This window comes from Cebus imitator, unplaced genomic scaffold (genome assembly GCF_001604975.1).
Source record: "Cebus imitator isolate Cc_AM_T3 unplaced genomic scaffold, Cebus_imitator-1.0 Scaffold248, whole genome shotgun sequence".
NCBI lineage: Eukaryota > Metazoa > Chordata > Mammalia > Primates > Cebidae > Cebus > Cebus imitator.
Window position 1 is genome coordinate 1,389,728 of NW_016107563.1, and position 19,484 is coordinate 1,409,211.

The following is a 19,484-nucleotide window of genomic DNA, read 5'->3' on the forward strand; positions in this document are numbered from 1 at the left end:
GAGCTGCCGGGCATCTGATCAAGAGTCTGGATACTGAATTTCCAGTGTTCAGGACCATATGGTTCACATAGCAAGTGCTAGGGCTCAGTGGATGGACTCGATCCGCCAACCTATTCTTCGCAGTAGACCTGTCTGGTTTGGAGAGTTTCCACCCTAGAGAAGACTTGCATGACTTGCATGTTCAGTCCCAGTCTCAGAGAAGCTCTGCTTTCCACTTCTCTGTACCCCACTGCTCAGGTGCCTGATTTTCTCCAGCCATTTGATAAATGTCTGCACATTTCGGGACATTTGGCTGTTACAGAGAACAAACTGCGACACCCCTCCTTCCCCCAAATTCTACGCCTATGCGCTGTGGCCTTGCCCTCCTCTCAGTTAGGCAAATGGCTGGGTGAGCAGGCATTGGCTAATGACATCTGACAGCCACATCCTTGAAACGTTTGCTAGTATCTCCGCGAACAGGCACCTTCGGGACGTTAACTGGTCGAGTTACAGATGACTGCCAGAGCTGCCCTCCGTGCAGCCTGGGCAAGTCACGCTTTGTTAAGTCCACTGGCCATTATGCTGATTTAAAAAAAAAAAATTAAAGAGCATTTTTATGCAGAAGACTCTCTTGGTAGCAGGTGTGACCCCTATTTGGGCCCTGAACGCCTCTCGCCTGAGTCAGCTCCAGAAGACTGCAGCCCTTCGGTGGGAAAAGAAAAAGCGAAGAGCAGGGTGGGCAGGAACCAATAGGTTTTCGAACAAGTGGGCGAAAAATCACTGACCTTGCTAGCTTGTGACCAGCGTGAAACGTGTTGAACCTGTGTGGTAAAACTGCTTCCTCAATCTGAGTATACGCAGTTTACAAAAAAAATTAAAGGCTCCCCACGCTGCAGCCCCTTCAAACTCCAGTGCCCTGATCCCGAGGGCGCGCACCACAAACTCTAGCGGGCGAGCTGCGCTCCCTGGGCAGTACTGGCGGCTGGGGTTACGCCTGGGGGCGCCAGGGCGCGTGCGCCTGCGTGGGCATCCGCGCGTGCGCGTTTGTTGACACCCTGCCTGGCAACGCAGAGAGCGCGCCTAGACGCGGGCAGCGGGCGCAGCGTGCGTCGTCTCGACGCAGGCTGGAGCGGCGCACGCGCGATTCGTTAGCCCGCGGTTCTCGTGCCCAGAGCGGGTGTATTACCCAGTCTCCCAGCTGGTGTCGGCTATTGAGCTCTGGAAACCTGAGGGAAAGACAGTGGGAGTGCGCCAACATGTGACCTAGGGGAGGGGCATGGCGGGACCCAAGCGGAGAAAGTGGACCAGGGGAGACGTTTGACTGACCTCATCCTGAGGAAGCCCATGGGTTATTTATGAGGCCTGATTTAAAGTAGTGGCTGCCAGGAAAGTGAAAAAGGAGCTCACCTCAAGCTATGAGAGGAGCTACAGTCGCAAGAATGCTGTTTATGACGATATAAATCACCGCGGAGCGTGTGATAGGAAATATGGAGACTGCGAGTTTGGGATAGAAACAAGGAAACAAAGTCAAGAAGGAAAAATGAGTTTTCGCCCCCTTTTCTATCCACCCCTTCCGCTCGTGCGCAGTTCCTCTCTCCCCTGGGAGGCCGCGATCCCAGCGGGGAGGAACCGGAGGAGAGAGCATCCCCCATCCCCACAGCCCCCAGTCGCGGGTCGGGTCTGCCCGAGTCTTCCCCAAGTTTACGCGAGGATCGTTAGGGAGCCAGGGAATACATGTAAATAAACAACTTGGAAGATTTATGGGAAGGAGTTCAATTTTATAGGACTGTATTTATAGAGCAAGCGCTGGCTCCCTCATAAATAGATTAATGGGAAGCTAAAATTAATGGACTTGTGAACTGCAGGTTTATTTTCTGAGGCTTTGACATGACAGACAACCGCCCTCGAAGTCCACGCGTGGAAGGCAGCTTGTCTCGGGAAGCCGTGAGCGCCCTCGGGAAGGGACATGTCCTACAGGGCCAACAACTCTCAGGTGGCCCCTAACTCCGGCGCCTGGGGTCCCTGGGGAGAGACCCTAAGGAACTGTTACTTGCAAATGAAGAAAATGAATGTGGCTTCATTAAAAAAAAAAAAAAAAAAAAAAAAAAAAAAAAATCCGGTCTTCCTTCCAGCACTGTTTTTAATCAAGTCCTTAAACCCGCTAACTCAGGCCGGCGGGTGCGTTCTGGGGCACCGTAAGCCGCCTATCGGATCTGATGGTCTCTTGGCAGTCAGCGGCGGCAGCGACCCCTCCTCCAGAGTCACCCAGGGTCCCCGCGCTGGGCTGGTCCATGAGCTAGAGGTTCTAACTAGTGCTCTTTCCTTACTCCCTCCACAGCCTCTTAACACGGTAACAAAGGGGCCGGGAGCTGTGACACTCAGTCCAGGGCTGTCTTATGAGGCAAGGCTGTCTCCAGCTTCCAATCCCTTTTCTTTCCTTTTCTGGTTCTTCTTGCCAGTTATTTTCATGCTCCTCAAACTCTTGAGTTTTACTTGCTATAGATGATTGTTTCAGACCCTCTCCTTGCCAAATGGTGCTGGTGGGTTTGGGTAGCCTGGAGCTTACCTGTGCGATAATAGATTGCAGGTCGGTTTATCAAGGGCTGGTGCAAAACTTGGGAGGGAAAAAAGTGCCATAGGATATGGAAATTACCCACCACCTGCTTTGTATAATCCCAGTGGTAACCAAGCCCCACCCTCTTTAAAGCAAATGAAAAGGACACTCAATGTAACGACTGAACCAGAGACTAAGACATATCTATTTTTTTCTAGGTAGATGTATGTCCTCATAATCACATATCCCTTGGTTTTCTCTGTTTCCTTTTATCCCCCCCCCACACACACACTTTTTTGTTTGTTTTGCTTTTCTTTGAGTCCACTGTTTATAGTTCTAGCCATGATCTCCAGCTTTTAATTAATAGGACAGGAAAGCAAAATCTCACATACAGTGGATTCCACTGTTCCTTCTACCTTTCCCTACAGGGAAGTCCAATTGAAAAAGATTCACCTTTAAAAACAAAATTGGTACGAGAGGCATATTAACTGAAAACAAACTATATGCTAAGCACTCATATAATCTGGGATCATCAAGATTTAACATTTCCAATTCTCTTTAAATTCACATACAGGTTAATATTTCTGCTTTTTATAATTAAACTAGGCAATATTAATGAAGTAGAGGAACTTAGGAAGTCCATATTTATTTTTACAGATAAAGACCTTGAGGCACAAAAAGGAACAGTGACTCATCCAAACTGTATAACATCGTGGATGATTTTGCTTTCCTGGCTTCAGGGAAGACACCTAAGCCTCGGAATAAAATACAGATTGAGATAATGTTTGATCACTGCAGCCCATTAGGGCCAGGCTGAAGCCTATTAACCCAGGTGTGAAAAGCTCTGACTTCTCTAGGCAGCCTCTGAGCCTAAAAGTCATCTTCCTAAGACATGTACACCTTTTTCCTCCTCTTGGTTGAGGAAAGTTTTTCCTCCTTTGTTTATGGAGGGCCTTGCACTGCTAATGAGATCAGGGTTGGGTTCAATCCTGAAATGGGTGTTAACTCCTTCAGATCCCAAGTTGAGGGGTACAGGAGCCCACACCCAGCCCTGAAGCCTTCTCCTGTACCGTGCACCATCTCCTTCTTAGAACACCATACCAGAGTGCCACTGTATGAGCAGTCGGAAGGGAGCATCATCTTTGACAGGGACCCAGAGTCCTTTAGTTACCTGGGAAGTAAATTCAACTCCTCAATTTGTAAAGGGCAAAATAAACCAAAAGATTCAGTTAACATTAGCTTTTATTGCAAATCTGGTTAGAAATAGGAGAGAAGAATGTGAATTTGGAATTTTAAAAAATCAAAAACACTTCCTAGTGAAAAAAAAAAAAGTGTTCATTCTTCTGAGAAGCAAAATTTATTCTATTTCTGTTGTAATGAAAACACTGTGGGTGCTTTGATGAGAGGTAACAGAAAAAAGCTTGTTGCTATAGTTTTCCTCTGTCTGTAGAGTTAAACACTGTCTACATTTAAGAAACTGAAGATGAAAACACAACAAAAACACAACAATCTTTTTATTTATGTAAATCGGATTAACACTGGACAATAAACCAATTTCTACCCATTACCGTAACAGCTTGTTTATAAAGAACAGAAAAATTCAGCTAGGATTCTACCTAGGGTCAAGCGGTTTTTTTTTTTTAACCACCCATTCACAGAGGTATAGATTCACAGATAAATAATCCCAAACTACTTGCTCGCCATATTTACACATTCCCATTAAATTAAGCATAAATAAATATATACAAACTTAACATGAATACCCTCCAGAGCTCTTCTCGTGAAGAGACAATAGATTGATATTTCTTGATTGTGTGGCAAAAACAATGTTAGAGAATTAGAGACCAACTGAAAAGAGGAGTCGATTTTGGCATTTAAAGAAGGATAGTGTTCATTCCGTTAAAAAAAATTTTTTTTTGATACTTTTTTTTTTTAAGCCAGTAATTTCACATACATCGGCAAAGGAGGGGAAACGCTGTTTGGGCTTTTGAGGCAACATCAGATGGTTTAAGGATATTTCCTTTCCACATAATGTATTACAAGTACAGGATATCAGTTGTGATGACAAATTATCTATAAACACTCTTAACTAGAAACGCCTTGTAGCAGAGGAACAGTGTGTAGATAAGTTCGGGGTTTCGAGTTTTCCATTCGACCAAAGTTTTCATAGGACATAAAATAATTGCTTGAGAGAAAGTGGCTTCCTTGGCCAAAGAAAACAATGCAGGCAGGTCTTTGAAAGCCTCTTCCATTCCTTAAGGGGTGTGGAGGCCAGAAAGAAGGAAAGAAAACGCAGGGTAATTGGGGATGTGGGAGTGAAGGTGGCAGGAAGAGGAGGGAGAAAGTTACCTTCCCACTTTGGGGAAAAGGTAAAGATCTTTTTAGATGATGGAATCCTCACCCAAAGGTCACACTTCTTGCTCCCCAGAGACCCACAATAAGTGTAGGAGGTGGCAGGGTTGGGCAGAGAATGGTCTGGAGATCTTTGGAAGCTTTAAAAGAACTTGCGAAGTGGAAAGTGTGAAGGCAGCACTGCCACATCCTAACTCTTCCTGTCTTTCTCTATTTTGTTTTGGGACTGAGCATTTAGGAGTTGGCACTGGCAGGGGCCAAATGTCTGAAGAGTGCAGGGGTCAGGGAGAGAGCTGCAACTCACCTATTTGGTTTGAAAACAAAGCTCAAAGGGACTTGCCTTAAACGTTTCCCTCGACTTAAAAGGCAAACTATTGCGTTAATCCTACTGTTTATTGATTTATAGGCCCAAGGAAACCAAATCTTTTAATAACTCAATTATCAGATAAATGTAGCTGCCCTGGCTAACTAAAGCAAGGGGGCGGAGGACCTACATGAAAGGAGAAGTGAGGGAAGGAAAAAGGGTAGTGGGCTCACTCCAGCAACCGGGAGGCTGGGGGTGGGGCGCAAAAGGTTCTGTCTTGCTGGAGCAGGGAGGAACACACAAATGAGGGCGTAGGCCAATGAAGGTAGCCTGCCTTGCCAAGTAAGACAATTCCCATCCCATTTTCCCGCTTTAGGTTTGTGATGGTGGGGTGTTTCCGTACTGGCAGAGGTGGAGGAGGGGAAAGTTTCGGATTCCTTGGATATTTCTAGACCACTTTCCCTCCAGGAGCAGGCGCCCGGAGTGGTCGCTGGCAGCGCTGGGAGCCCTCCCCACCTGCAGCCCACAGGGCGCCGCCCCATTACCTACTGGAAAGTGGGGCTTTCTCGGTCGCCTTAGCCCTTAGGGTGAGACCGAGAGCGGGAAGGGCCCGCGCAGCCGGCAGCCCCTCCAGCGGCTGATTCTACGTCCTCAACACGACTGGGCGCCTGTGGCCCACACGCTCTCAGGACCTGCACAGTTAGAGCAAGGCGCGTCCATCGCGTCTCTCGCACGTCACACGCGTGGGGCGCGTTGCCCTGCAAGGAAAGGAGACGATCGTTTTCAGTGTGGTCTCTCCTGGCCTTGTGCAATTAGAACACATCTAATTCGAGCGGCCAGGCCCTCGGACGAAGGCGCAGGCCCCTGAGCTGGGAAAAGAGAGTGGTTACACTCTCCATAACGTCTAGTTCTTGGCCATTGTATTCCTCTCAACAGGGCTAGGGCTGGGCCCTGAAGATCAGAGTTGCCAAACGAAGCTAGGGGTTGGAGATGGGCTGCAATGTGGCCCCAACAGTTGCTTGGGCCCTTTTGGTGACATGAGACCAGCTTCTTAGCTTCCCCATCCTCTCTTAATAAAAACTGGCAAAGCACCCAGCAGGTTCCTAGAACCCCAACCTCCCAATCCTCCCCAGTCCCCACCCCCACGAAGGAAAACCGGGAGGGGTGCAAAACTGAAAATCCGGCAGAACTGAGTGGGTCCTAACTATAAATGCTATAGAACAACATCTATATCGTTATCTTCAAGGGGTATTGTAAAGATCCTGTCTACTTTGTTAAATAGGTAAGTGTATCTACACTGTATTTAGAGACTTCTCTCATTCACCCCCATCCCGGGATAATTTCTCACAGCTTTTGGAAAGGTGCAGACAATGGATTCCACATCTTATTTCATGATAATGCTAAGATGGAGCCCAAGAATGAAGCTGGGCTGCCAGAAGTGAGGAATATTAAATGCATGAAACTTTATCCACTGGGAATAGTCCCAGTGTATCCAGACGGTAAAAATCAAAGCTGAAATACATCTCCTTTCACTTTGCATTATTTTGCCATTATATGCCGAAACAAGTGCACGTCTGGGAGGGAAAAAATGCCTCATTCATAAAGCATCTTGTAAGAAAGCAATTGTTACAGAAATGTGAGAGCTTGTGCCACCCTCCTCCCACGTTCACTCGCAAAGCTGCTTTTTTCCTCGTTTAAACAGCAATCACCAAAGAACCCAGGGAAATCAAATCAATTTTAAATGCAGGGCAATACTATTAGAATATAGGGCTCTAAGAATCCTTACTCTTTTCCCTTAAAATTCATTTTGCAGCCCCCCTCCCCCCGCCACCCCCACCGGAATTCGAGTGTTGAGGAATGTTAGCATGTAGATTCAAAGCTGCTTCCATCATATTGGCCACTTTCTAAATTATTCCCTTTGAGCTTCTTTAAAGAAGTGCACCTGCAGAATTCTGACACACAGGCTTTGATTAAAAAGGGATCGGATTTTTTTTCTCTGTACCTTATAGATTGTGTAGGAAGCCCAAGTCCTCTTTGAAGAAGCTCATAAACCATGCGGGCAAAGCTTTGGAAAACAGAAGAGAATGAAATGGTACATACCCCTCCGAAGGAATTACATACTAATCAACGTATTCATATTGGGTGGTTATTTTTTTTTTTTACTATAGTTCATAAAATTGGTAGATGACACAAATATAACAAATGTGAGATTCTCTGTATGCAGATGCTGGCAAGGCTGGGAGATAGTAACATTTCTGAAAGGAACTGATGATGAGTCTGAATCAACTTATTGGTCCGGATTTTCCTCAGCCGCCAGAACCTGCTCGGCCGGCCGGCACCAAAAACTGCAGCCTCCGCTTAGTCTCCGCAGGCCTCCCTCCCCGCCCTCGCCCTCCCTAATTATGCAAGCAGCCGGGGAGCCGGGCCCGGTGAGTTAAGATCGCAGGGCGGGGCGGGGGGTAAAGAGAGGACTGAAACCAAGCAAAAGGGCCAACCACACTCATTTTCCTCCCAGAAGATTCCCGTAACAATGTGAGGAAGGGAGGGTGACGAGGAAAAGGGTGGCTGGGAGAAGGGTGAGGTGAGATGAAGGGCGGGGACTGCGAGAGAGTTTCCTAAAAAAATATTTAAAATTTAAAAGTTCGTGCGTCTCAGTCAACCAGCTCTCAAAGCACTGACACCAACGTTTCTCCGATTTTCTTCCAATAAGTTAGCGTTTTTCTCATGTTTAGTCTTATGTTTATTTTCCAAAGGGAAGGGGAAATCATGGTTTTCTTTTATTATCAGTATTACTAAGCTCGAAAGAACCGAAGTGGAAAATCCGGACGGTTGTCTCCAAGTGTATCTTGAAATAGACACTGAGAACCGATATTGTTGCTCCGTTGTACGCCTCAGTTTTTTTAAGTTATTTAGCTTTTTTAAAATTTTGATTGTATGTGTATTCTACCTAATATAATTCTTCCAAAGCCAATCCAATATTTTAAAGCTAAAATTAAATTTTTTGTCTGTTTTTTCCTTTTGTATTTAAAACATCTTTCCTTCTTTTTTTAAATTTTTCATTTCCTGTGTTTCTCCTCCTTGTCGCCAGTTTTACTACCTGGGCCTTCCCCAGACGTGTGCCTGTTAGTGGTGGTGTTGTTCAAGAACATCTTGTCCATGCCTTTGAGCGCCTCGGTGAGATAGTTCTGCAGGGCCGTGAGCGCGGCGCAAATGGCCGGGGCGCCGAAGCCGTGCGTGATGAGGCTGAAGTGCGTGAGGCAGCTCTGGATTCCCGGCTCCAGGATGGGGCTGGGTCGGCTGTTCCCGATCGGTGTCCGGTCCTGCGCCAGCAGATCCGTAAATTCTTTACAAAGTTGCCTGCAAAGGGGTGGGCGAGGCACAGAAAATCACCCTCAGTGTCGTTGTCATTGGCATTAGAAAGGAGACGCTCACACACGCCCTGAGGCGCGGGGTCACCGAAGAGCGAGGCTAATGTGGGCGATTCCGCTCTGTTTCCTTTCCCAGCGCTCTCCCTTCTCGAGCAGCTGGGACTGAAAGGAAAGCGGGGGTGGGGAGGTAATGCATCCCTTCCACCCCAAAGCCTTGCCTTCTCCTCCCCTTTGGCGTTTCCCCCTCCATCCCCGGACCGCGTGGACCCTGCTTTGGAAAATTCGCGAGGCTTTAGCAGTTGATTTGAAATATTTCATAATGTTGAGCTGTTGAGCTCTTACCTGGCATTTCTTTTGAGCTCTTTCCCCCACGTCCCTCCCACCTCTCCAGCCTCTTGGTGATCAGGCGCAAAAAGCCCTGAAAGATTTAGGCCCCTCGGCCACAAGCCTGTCCCTGGCACTGAAGCAGATTGCTGGAGCCTTCCATAGCCCAAGGCAAGAAACTGTTTATTCTAGAGAATGCTGATTCCATTCAAAGCAAAAAACCTGTTTACCTGCAGTATTGGGGGAGGGAGATAGTTTCTGCCTTTCCTCCCTTTCTTTCTTGTAAGTGTAGGCTACTGAAAATCTTTGTATAACCAGATTGCTGTCAATATAAAAGGATTCCCATATAGTTTAAATAAAACCTAAAGGTAGACTGCTAAGACACTGGGGAGGATAGATTTTTATTTGTTGAAGGTTTTTATTTCCTCAAGGCACCTACAATTTAGAGGAATCTCCCAGCCTTAGAAATCCTGAGTGCCTAACTATGGATTGAGCTTATTTGAGAAATTTTAATATAGGAGCTGGATGGCATGGTTTTAGCCCTGAAGGTCAAATGGCTGGCAGGCCAACACACAGCATCTCAAAGGCCACAGCTTTTCACAGATGGGCAGATTTCTCCTGTCCACCTGCCTCTACCCAGGCTGTGGGTCTGTGGTGTTTAGAAAAAAGCGAACCCGGATGAGATGGCTTGACTGACACATATCTAGCCACACCTGGCCTAGCAAACAGGTAAACAGGACAGCTGACTGGACTCAAAGAACCCTGGGGCATCCTTTTTCCAGGGTTCTGGATTCTCCCTTTGAAATACATACATAAATCCCACAACCAAGAAGAAATAGGTAAGGGTTCTCACCAAAGTGGTACAGTTTTTAAGCTATTAAAAGGTACACCTTAGAAACACCTGTGAGGTTCAAATACACACTTTGAGGCCCTCACCTTCACTAATTCCAATTTAGAAGATTTGAGGATAGCCCCGTATGGAAATATCTTGAAAAAGCTCACCAGCTAATTCTGATACTCCAGGTTAAAAAGCGCTGACCTAAGGGAAGCCACAGTGGTTGGACAGGGGGCAGTTATATGCATACCTTAGGGAAATGAGAGTCATTTGTGATCCTATCTGATTTATACAGTTTGGTTTTATTTTTTTCTTTAAAGTACCCTTCTTCCTTTATAAAGCACAACTGATCCCCACCACCAGCCACCAGCGCAAGGGGTAGGAGAACAATCTACTGACTATTATATTGCTTGATGAAAACCCTCTAAAAAGAGGGTGGATGCCAGGTTTTGATCATTGGAAGAGATGGGTAAAGTCTTTCCTTAAGTTTGCACTCATTATCAAAGTGCCAAAAAGAATATTCTGAACTGGGGAGAACAAATGCTTAGAGTCAAACATTTTAAATCTTCAAAGCCCAAACCAGGGTCTGTAAGCAATTAAAGTTCTGGGACATTAATATTTTTTGACCCTGCGGAAAGGGGCAATCAAATTCCAATCACGTCTCAAAAACATCTGGACAAATTTGAGCAAATGATTTTTCAGCCTTCCATATATTTCTTTAAATTACACTGTCAACGGGACAAACCGCGTCCTCGAGCACTAAATAAATGAGCGCCGCTGTTTGGGCCGCGCCTGCAAGAGAAACGTGCTGGTGCACGCAGCACCGCCCACTGCAGGCCTGAGCCGGCCATAAAACACCAACAATATGACACCGAAGCCAAAGACAGGAGTAAATCAAATAAATAGAAAACCCACTGTAAAAGTTCAAATGAGCTCTGGACCTAAATTTAGCCAGAGATTTACTATTTTCCCCTCTGGAGTTGTAGTAAATTTTACAAGTCTGTGGAAGATGACAAACAGCAACGTTGGAAACGAAGTAATTAGAGCTGTGGGTAGAGATGGGTACACGTGGGTTTTATAGACACCCTGAACGAGCACACATGGCTGTTCGGCTATGACAGGGAGATAGATGTGAAACCCAGGCGGAAATATGCACCTCCAGATCCAGGGAAGAGCTGGAACAAGAACTCACCCAGAAAAGATCTGCCTGAGTGATAGAAAAGTACTGTAAGAAGCCTGGATTCGGATTAACAAAGCCATTTTCCGCAGAGAGAAGAGACCTGAGACCAACCTGTAGCCTGTCAACTCTGCCTGCCTTGCTTGCCACAGCCACAAATGCTACTTCGAGACAACCCTCTGAGTTCTTTCTCTGCTCCTCCCCACTGCGCCCTCCCAAGCCAAACCAGGAGGCCTAGCCAGCTGGGAGTGAGTTGAGAGCCCAGGGTCTAAGACACTCACTTGGTAGCCAACAGCATATTCTTTCGGGAGTGCAGGTCACTCGGGTCTGTGTGCTGCCGGTTCAAATACTCAGAGACGGCTTTGGCAGGAAACTCCGTTTCGCAAATGTACCCAAAATCCCGAGCTAAGTGAACAGCTTCTCCTGAAAAAGACAACAGTGAAGGTAATAATCAGCACCCAATCCCTAAATATCTCAGGGCATGAGACATTCCCTCATCAACTTTGTTAGTATTTCCAGAGAAGGCCAGCTGTTGGAGCAGAAAGCAAAGGTGAGACAGATGCCTAAAGTAAAAATGATTCTCAAGCTGTAATTAAAATTGGTGGGACCAACTTTGCTCCTGCCTCTTTTTCCCGCCTCTCCCTGAGCCAAGTCCTAGCTAGACATCCCTTGAATAGCCATGGGGTCTTCCACACCCCACTCTTTTTGTCTTAAGGGAAAGATGTGCCAATAAATTCAAGATTCACCTTACAATTGGATCTAGATATTTGGCTGGATATTTAAGCCAGATTCCTCCTTCTTTTTAAAGCATCTGTCACACTTGCTTTAAATAAAATTTAAAAGTCACCATCATCTTGCTATAATTGTATTACAACAAATAAAAACAAGCCCATGTGTATACATGTTCACATATATTAAAGAACATATGTAAAATGTATATGGAAAGAGTATTTCTATCTGCAATGAAATAATAATTCTCTTTATCACTCTTCCTGCTAGTCAAGTTTAAGGTTTTTCCCCCTTCAGAGGTTCCTGTCATCATTCTCCTACTTTAGGACTTTTCACTGCACAAAGATTACACAACAGCTATAGAAAACTGGGGTATCTAAGGTATTACTCAGCTTATATAAAAGCCCCTTTTAAGTAAAGCATTATCACCTTTTAAAACACAGCCTTTGGGGTTCAAGGAAAGATCCCACACATGAAAAACAGATATGTTGAAACACCCCATGGCTACATTAATTTAAGGAGCATGACTTACTTTTAATCATTATTATCTTAATAACAAAAGACTTCAGGCATGCTGCTTACAAGGATTCACAAAACCAAAAACTGCTAAACAAATATTGGAATTTTAGTGGGGTTTCCAGTTTCCTCTCTTCTCCACTAAATCCCTTTCTTGAGCTAAGGTTACCTTGATTGCTTTTCAAAATGAGGACTATGATATTAGCAACTCCCTGAAGGGTAAAATGTGAAACTTCCAGGCTAAGAGTCAACCGCTAATAAGTGTGGTCTGGAAATTCAGTGACTCCGGAGGGTGTTTGGGCCAAGCAACTTTGCCTTTAAAATGTCCAAGTGTAAGGCCTATAACTATGATGATTAATGGTTGCTGCTTAAATATTTTAAGATTCCATCTTCTGAAAACCAATTCTCTACAGGAGTGTCATAATGTCATACCCATACAAATGGAATTAAGAAACAAGACCTACAAGCTAGGTGCTAGAGAAAATTGTGCATCTTCTTCCATTAGGACCATCTAACTGTATTTCATATTACTTCCCACAAATTCAACTGCAGATCCTCTTGTTCTAGACTGTGTAGATGATTTTGTTTACAACATACTATAAATATCATCCCCAAACCCAAACTGATGAGCAAATTACAAGGTGCTTATTGCAATTATCACCCTTTAATTCACAATTGATGAATCTACATTGAAGATAATACCAGACTCCCTTACATATTTCCTCAGCCCCCCTCTCCAGTCTTCTCCTAGCCATCATTGGCCTTATTAAGCTATCAATATTTCAGTAACAATTTGTCCCAGGCAATCTGCAGATTTGGCCCTAGGAGTGACAAAAGTTTTTAAATAACCATAAGGGGTCATGAATGCAATGTGTCTTCTACCTCTGACAATTCAAATCTGGGAAGGTGAAGGGGTATAGAATGAATTATTGCTTAAAGAGATACTCTTGCAAGAGTTCACACAGAGGATGTCCTGCACGTGGCAGCAGGGGTGGCCTCTGCTTTGGCTTGGAGGCTGTACCTTGAGCACTTTTCAGCGCACAGGAACTCTCATATACTTCCCTTGGCCTCTCTACAACTGCTGGCTTCCTCTAAGTAAAAGGACCTTTGAACCTCTCTCAAGCAGTCGCTTGACATCCAACTCATAAGGGCACAACAATCACAATGATTTCCAGTTAATCATGAAATGTGTAAAATGTCAGCCTCCAGCCGACAGTTAAGCTCGCCCACTTCGTGAAATGGCCACACGTCTTGCTTACCTTCCACCAGGGAGGTGAGTAACGTGACATTTGCTGCTTTGCGCCTGCCCGCGGGTAAATTCAAACCGATTTTTTCTAGCCTTTCTCGCAAAGATCTCCCCCCATTTTTCGATTTGGCTCTGAAATTGCAAGAATTAACATTCTGATTAACCTTAGAGTGTTCCTGAAACAAAGTTTAGACTTAGCAATCTAAAGCCCAGTGGAGCTTGAAGAGGTTTTAACTTGAGGATAGCACATTTTTTCCCCTTCCTTTTGGTTATTTGCTGATAGTTTGCTGAGGTTTGCTTAATTTCTGCAATACAGATAATTTTTTTTAAACTGAGTTTTTTTTTTTTTTTTTTTATCTTGTGAGAAAAAAAAAAAGATACCAGATGGGAATAATTAGGTGTAGGTTGTGGGTCTAGAGAAGGTAGAAGTTGCACACGCACGTGCGTGTTCCTTCCTTGTCATGAAGCCAGTGAGGTGAGCAGAAACTGGGCAAGCACAACCTTGCTGAAGAGGGAAAGAGCCCAATGGCTGGGCGAGGAGAGGGCACTTGCTGAAACAGGTGGGCTTTGTGAGGAAGGGGTCAAGAGTTTCTATAAATGGTGTTATAAGGAGAAAGCAATATGAAATGGTGATGATCATAGTAACAGACTAACACCTTTGGAAGTGTACCTATGTGATGAGCACTTTATATTTATTATTTTACTTAATCTCAGCAAGTTTATATACACATGCTTAATGTTCAGGGGGTGACTGAAAACTTCACACTTGGAGGCTCAAAGCACTCGAAAACAGAATCAAAGGAGGGCAGAGCAAGAGGATTCAAAATGAGAAAGTTCCTGGGTCACACCCTTAATTTTTCACAAGATTCTCTTTGTATGTGCTAAGGTCTGGACAAAAATACAAGTAAAAATCCCCAGTTACTTTAATCTCTTTTACTGTACTCTTGATACAATCACTTTCAGGAAAGAAAAAGACTGTCAACTCCCACAACGGGTTATCTTGAAGAGTTTTGTCTCATACAAAGTCACCTTCAGATCAGGGACACTGCCAAAGTGTTCAAGCATTGGCAAGGACTTTGGGGGAGGCCTTAAATCTTTTTAAGATAAAAGCCACATTCTCTCCCATTTCCATGAGGAGGAGTCAGTCTCTGGGCTGGAATACTGTGAAGCACCTGAATGGCTCCAAGGAATACCTCTAAATACTTCTAAAATGGTATTATTGCTATTATTGGTGGTGGTGTTATTGAAGGAGGGATGTCACAAATTTAGAAAAGAGTTGATCAAACTGGGTTACGGTGCATCATCAGGTTGAGAGACCAAATTAACTGGGTGCCAACTGCATTTTAAAACATGCAATAAAAGAGAAATAGTACACTGATGGTATGAAGAGAGTTGCTTCATGAAACTTATGTTTTAGGGGTGTGTGTGTGTGTGTGTGTGTGTGTTTTCTGCGTTGTACTCAGGCTAGAGAATGACCCCGTCCCGCCAGATGTCCTAGGGGTGGGAGGGAGAGAGGCTCCAGGCGCAGGGCCAGGAAAGTAAAACGTTCCTGGGATGGCAAAATCTGCGGTAAAACCTACCGGGCTCCGGCAGGCCTGGCTTCAAGGGCACCAGGGTTTGCGGGTGAGCACGTGTCGGCAGCAGCTCGTCTCAAGCGCTGCAGAAGCACTGCTCGGGCCTCCCAGTTGCCAGGCAACCGCGTTAGACTGCAGATTGGGATTTGCTGGAGCCTTCTCCTCCCTGTCCAATAAAAATTGGTGTTTTTTGTGGGGGGGTGAGGTGTTACCTTCTGAGGACTCCACCGAGGAGAGATGCATTGAGGCATTCAGGGGGCGACAGCCGTCTCTGAACTTCTCCCACAGTTACTTTGTACTTTGAAGTTGAACTGAGCAGAGACAAACGGCCTGGGACCGAGCAAAACACCTCGCCTGTGTTGACGGACATGCCTCCCAGGAAACCATCTTTATTCATCATTAGAGAAGTCACCGATTTGGGAGGCACCGGAACTAGAAAGAGAGAAAAAAATGCCATAAAGGTGACCAAGTTTCGATCCTGGTGACCTGCTGATAGAATGTGTCACTGTGTTAGGCCACAGGACAGATGCCAAGTGGAAAGCTGACGGAGGAAGTGTTTGTTCCACAGGGGCTGCAGTGCGTACAGGGCACCATAAACAAACAGATGGAAAAGCCGTCACTCCTCTGGAAACTTACTTCTTATGTAGACATATGAATGTCATTTGCTACAGTCTTGCTCACTACAAAAATCAAGAAATCAAACAACCCAGAGCTTGGGCTGTGCTGTGAACCAGGCAAATCCTATTTCATCATGTTGTAGCTCTGTGACCTAAGACACCTGATTGACTCTCTGAATCTCCTCAGTTCCCTTATCTGTCTCCTGAGGATCATAATGCCTATCTCATTTGGTGCTGAAGCCTGAAGGTGATTATCACCATGCAGTGATATAAAATGGTAATACCAGTGGAAACCCCTTCCTCCTTTCCTGTTGGACCCAAATCTATGGTCATCCCTAGAAAGGATCATCAGGGTAGGCCCCATCAGATGCCATGGCCAAGAACAGACAAATAATACCATTGAGCCAAGGAGCTGGACCCAAAAGAGCTGCTCTTTAAAGTGGGTCCCATTCTTTCCTACATAATAACAACAGATTCATTTAGAAGTGAACCTAAATGCTCATCTCCAGTGAAAGCAATTCTTCAGTGACATGTATTTTGTTTGCAAATTAAAGCACTGGCTGTGATTGTTTGGAGCAGTTATGATTTACAACAGGTGCCCTGATCAATCAACCAATCACTCTAATTCACATGAGCGGCGGTCTTGCCTTGCCCCAGTTGTTTCATTTTGGCAAGTAATTGATAACAAACCACACTCAAGGTATGTTTTATGCAGAAGTTAATAAGAGCTGACAGCTGGTTGCCACTGCTATCCCTACCCTGGCACATTCAGCCTCTCCAGCCTGTATTTCTACTTAATTGTGTTTCAGTGTCACCTGCGTGTCAGAAAGAGGCTAGGCTTAGTGGAACCAGAAGGCTGGGAATGAGGAACAGTCAACCTCCCAGTTCCCTGGTAGTATTGCCCCTTGGACTTCACTGCTACAGCCCATTTTCTTTCTGTAGGTTTTACAGGCCCCTGAACATGTGACTATACCTCCTGACTTTCCCTGTACCTTTGTTTCTTCCACTGGAATATGAAGCCTCCCAGTCTTCATGGTATTTGTTGATCACCAATCCAAAAGATCCATGGAAACATGCATCTTGTGTGAAAAAATAGGCTTCCACCCTTACCTATCTGATAAAGACTATCTCATTCTGTAATTGTGATGGGGGAAAGATATGCTGTTTCTATCATCTGGGGTCTAGAACCCTATATATCAAACAAGATGCATAACCTCCCTTGTATGGAACAGACTAACCAATATTGAGCATTTTTGGAAAAGTTTATTCTCTCTACCACAGATTCCAGTATTCAAATCTCCTGATTTGAATAGTTGTTTAGAGACTCCTAAAAGCCAGGTTGGTCCCCAATCTTTTACTTACTATGAATTTCATAAGATCCTTTACAACCATCTTGGAAAAGGGCTTTCTTACAGGAGTGGATGAGGGGAATAAAGCATACCCTTCTACCACTACTTGGTAGGCATTTTAGGATCTATGGATCTGTCCACAGAGCCCAAGGCCTTGTTCCAGATGGATGAATGATGTTGATAACAGGGTAAATACTCTGCACTGTTATGAGGTGGAGACAGGGGATGTAAGAAGGAGTGCCTTTTTATTTCCCTCATTTTCTCACCAGTGAATCTGCTTCCCGTTTAAAAATGAACCAATGAAAAAGTTGAAGTGTGAATGTTAATCAAATTTGAGTAAAATGTGGAGTTAAAGTCACTTAATAGACAGGTGATTTGATGGCGCATCTGTTTTAATCGTCACGACAGTGATGATTTCCATACTTCAGACTCATATTGTAGGCATTATAAATAAATAATTAACAATCATGAGGGCTGGCATTATGAAAACTTGAGAAAACTTTTTCCCAAAATATAGATGGCCCTTTGTAATTTTAACATGATATGAATTACAGCAATACATTATATAAAAATCTCACTCTATACTCAGCAACATATTTATCTCTAAATACTGTTTAGAATATTTTTAAATAACAACAACCAACTCCACTAAGCTGAAAATACTAAATTCAGTTCCTGCTTCCTATAGTGCATAACCAAATACCCACTGAGGACTGGAATCTTACCTACTTCTCCCGTCCCAGAAGCTAAACCTCTGGAAAAGCCAGTCCTTTAAAGAAACGTTATAAACTGCCTCCTAATTTCACTATTGTTAATTGCCTGATTCACCTGACAAGAGCTATTTCCTTTGGGGAATGTATATTGCTCCCTGCCAAGGGTAGAGTACCTTTCTGCATATACATTATCACCTGCATACCCCCAATTTAATCAGCTTGTGTCAGTATACTGCCCTCTCTGGGAAGTGGTTTTTTTTCCCCCTGTAGTTCAAAGCACGGACAATGTGAGAAGATGTGCTTTGGATTGTATTTCCATTTTCTAATTTAAGTATCACAATTGTGTTCCCAGCCTCCTGTCCTCATTTTCTAAACCTCTCTCCTTAGTATTGGTTCCCTTGACTAGATCTGATACATTTCTTATCCCAACTTTCCTTTAGGTCCATAACTCCATCATCATCTACATTCCCTTCCACTTTCACACCTGCTTAGCTCACCTGATTAACCCCATATTTTATTCTCTTTGTCTTTTCCCTTCTGCTTTCTTCCAGCTTATCAATAAACCCAAAGAACAACAGGGCCCGGTTGATTTGTTAGTAATTATGAGCACACTGTTCCTGCTCGTGGAACCCAGAGATGACTGAGATAGCTTTAAAGCGACAGCAGGAAATAGTAAGGAAATGGGGCATAGCAAAACTCAGCGTGAAGCTTTCAGTTCTTTACATGTTTACAATTTTCTGCGCATACATTAAAAGTGTTTTTTTTTTCCTCTTCAGTTCCCAGTTGGGTGTCAAGGCCAGCTTCTGAATGTAACACCCACAAAACTCATTCCCTTCCCTTTTTTGCTGTGTTATGTTGGGGAGAAACTAAAAAGGCTAAAAACAGATCAATATTTTGTTACCATGCGTGGAGTTTTATTTAAGAGAGAGGAAAGAAAAATGATTAGAGAAATATTATTCATTAGTAAACCATAGAAGAGCTAAAGTGTTAATAGGCTAGCTTTTAATCTCTACTCTTTAAACTTAAGCATGAAATTACAGTTTTGAGACCTTTGTGTTTGATTGGATCTGCTGGTGAGGAGAAGGGAAGAAGTGAACCTATCTTACAGATTCATGGTAAGTCTCGCTGAAAGGCACTCTTGACCTAAAGATGTAAATGACATTAGGAAACAACCAAGAGGCTTAGCGTTAATTCAGAGTGTCCCCTAAAAGTTAGCACTCTTCTCCTCACCAGCAGAGCACCCTTGCCTCACATTTGAACACCTTCTTATGTACCTGAGCATTAAATTGTACTTTACTACTACAACACATATAAATGTGGGGACTAAAATCGTGGAAAGAAACATTAAATAATGTCCACAAAGAAAGAAGGGATATAAAAACAACTCAAACATCCAGTATTGGCATCTTGTAGGGACAGAATCTAAAAGGCTGGAAACTGAGTTGGGTGTCATCACTTACATGGTGGGTAGGACCTTGAGGAAGTCATTTATTGTCTGTCTCAGTTTCAGCACTTGGGGTGTTGAAGAAGAATGTTTAACCTGCCTGACTTTGAAAGAGTGGCCGCAATTTTTCTCAGGGTCTCTAGCTGATAAATAACTATTGGGATCCAAGTCCACCTTGGAAATTTGAACTTCTTTTGAAAGGGAAACTCATACAGTTCAGAGACTCTGACAGACTCTCAGAGCACTGTACCCTCTAGGTCAGAAGAATCCCAACAGAACCAATTGTAACAGAAATGTTGCAATGTCTTTATTTCCCATGAAAGAAAATACACACCAATCAAAGTGTTTATGTGGGGAAGGGGCCAGAACTAACGGGAAAGAAAGTGGGAGAGAATGGAAGTTG

At 44.3% G+C, this 19,484-nt stretch overlaps 1 protein-coding gene across 6 annotated transcripts in view; it reads right to left on the reverse strand.

Moving 5' to 3' along the window:
• Positions 1–4,030: 4,030 nt before the first annotated feature.
• Positions 4,031–19,484, reverse strand: part of TFAP2B (transcription factor AP-2 beta) — a 28,655-nt gene continuing 13,201 nt past the window's right edge. For 2 of the 6 annotated variants that reach the window (XM_037727918.1, XM_037727919.1), the window contains 5 exons: positions 15,171–15,390; positions 13,398–13,516; positions 11,175–11,316; positions 8,287–8,546; positions 4,031–7,254 (listed from right to left, as the gene is read on the reverse strand). In XM_037727918.1, the coding sequence (XP_037583846.1) occupies positions 7,193–7,254; positions 8,287–8,546; positions 11,175–11,316; positions 13,398–13,516; positions 15,171–15,390 (803 nt within the window). In that variant the 3' untranslated portion in view covers positions 4,031–7,192. Of the gene's footprint in view, positions 8,547–11,174; positions 11,317–13,397; positions 13,517–15,170; positions 15,391–19,484 lie in introns of all 6 variants that reach the window. The other 4 variants (XM_037727917.1, XM_017498652.2, XM_037727916.1 and 1 more) reach the window with 3 other exon arrangements.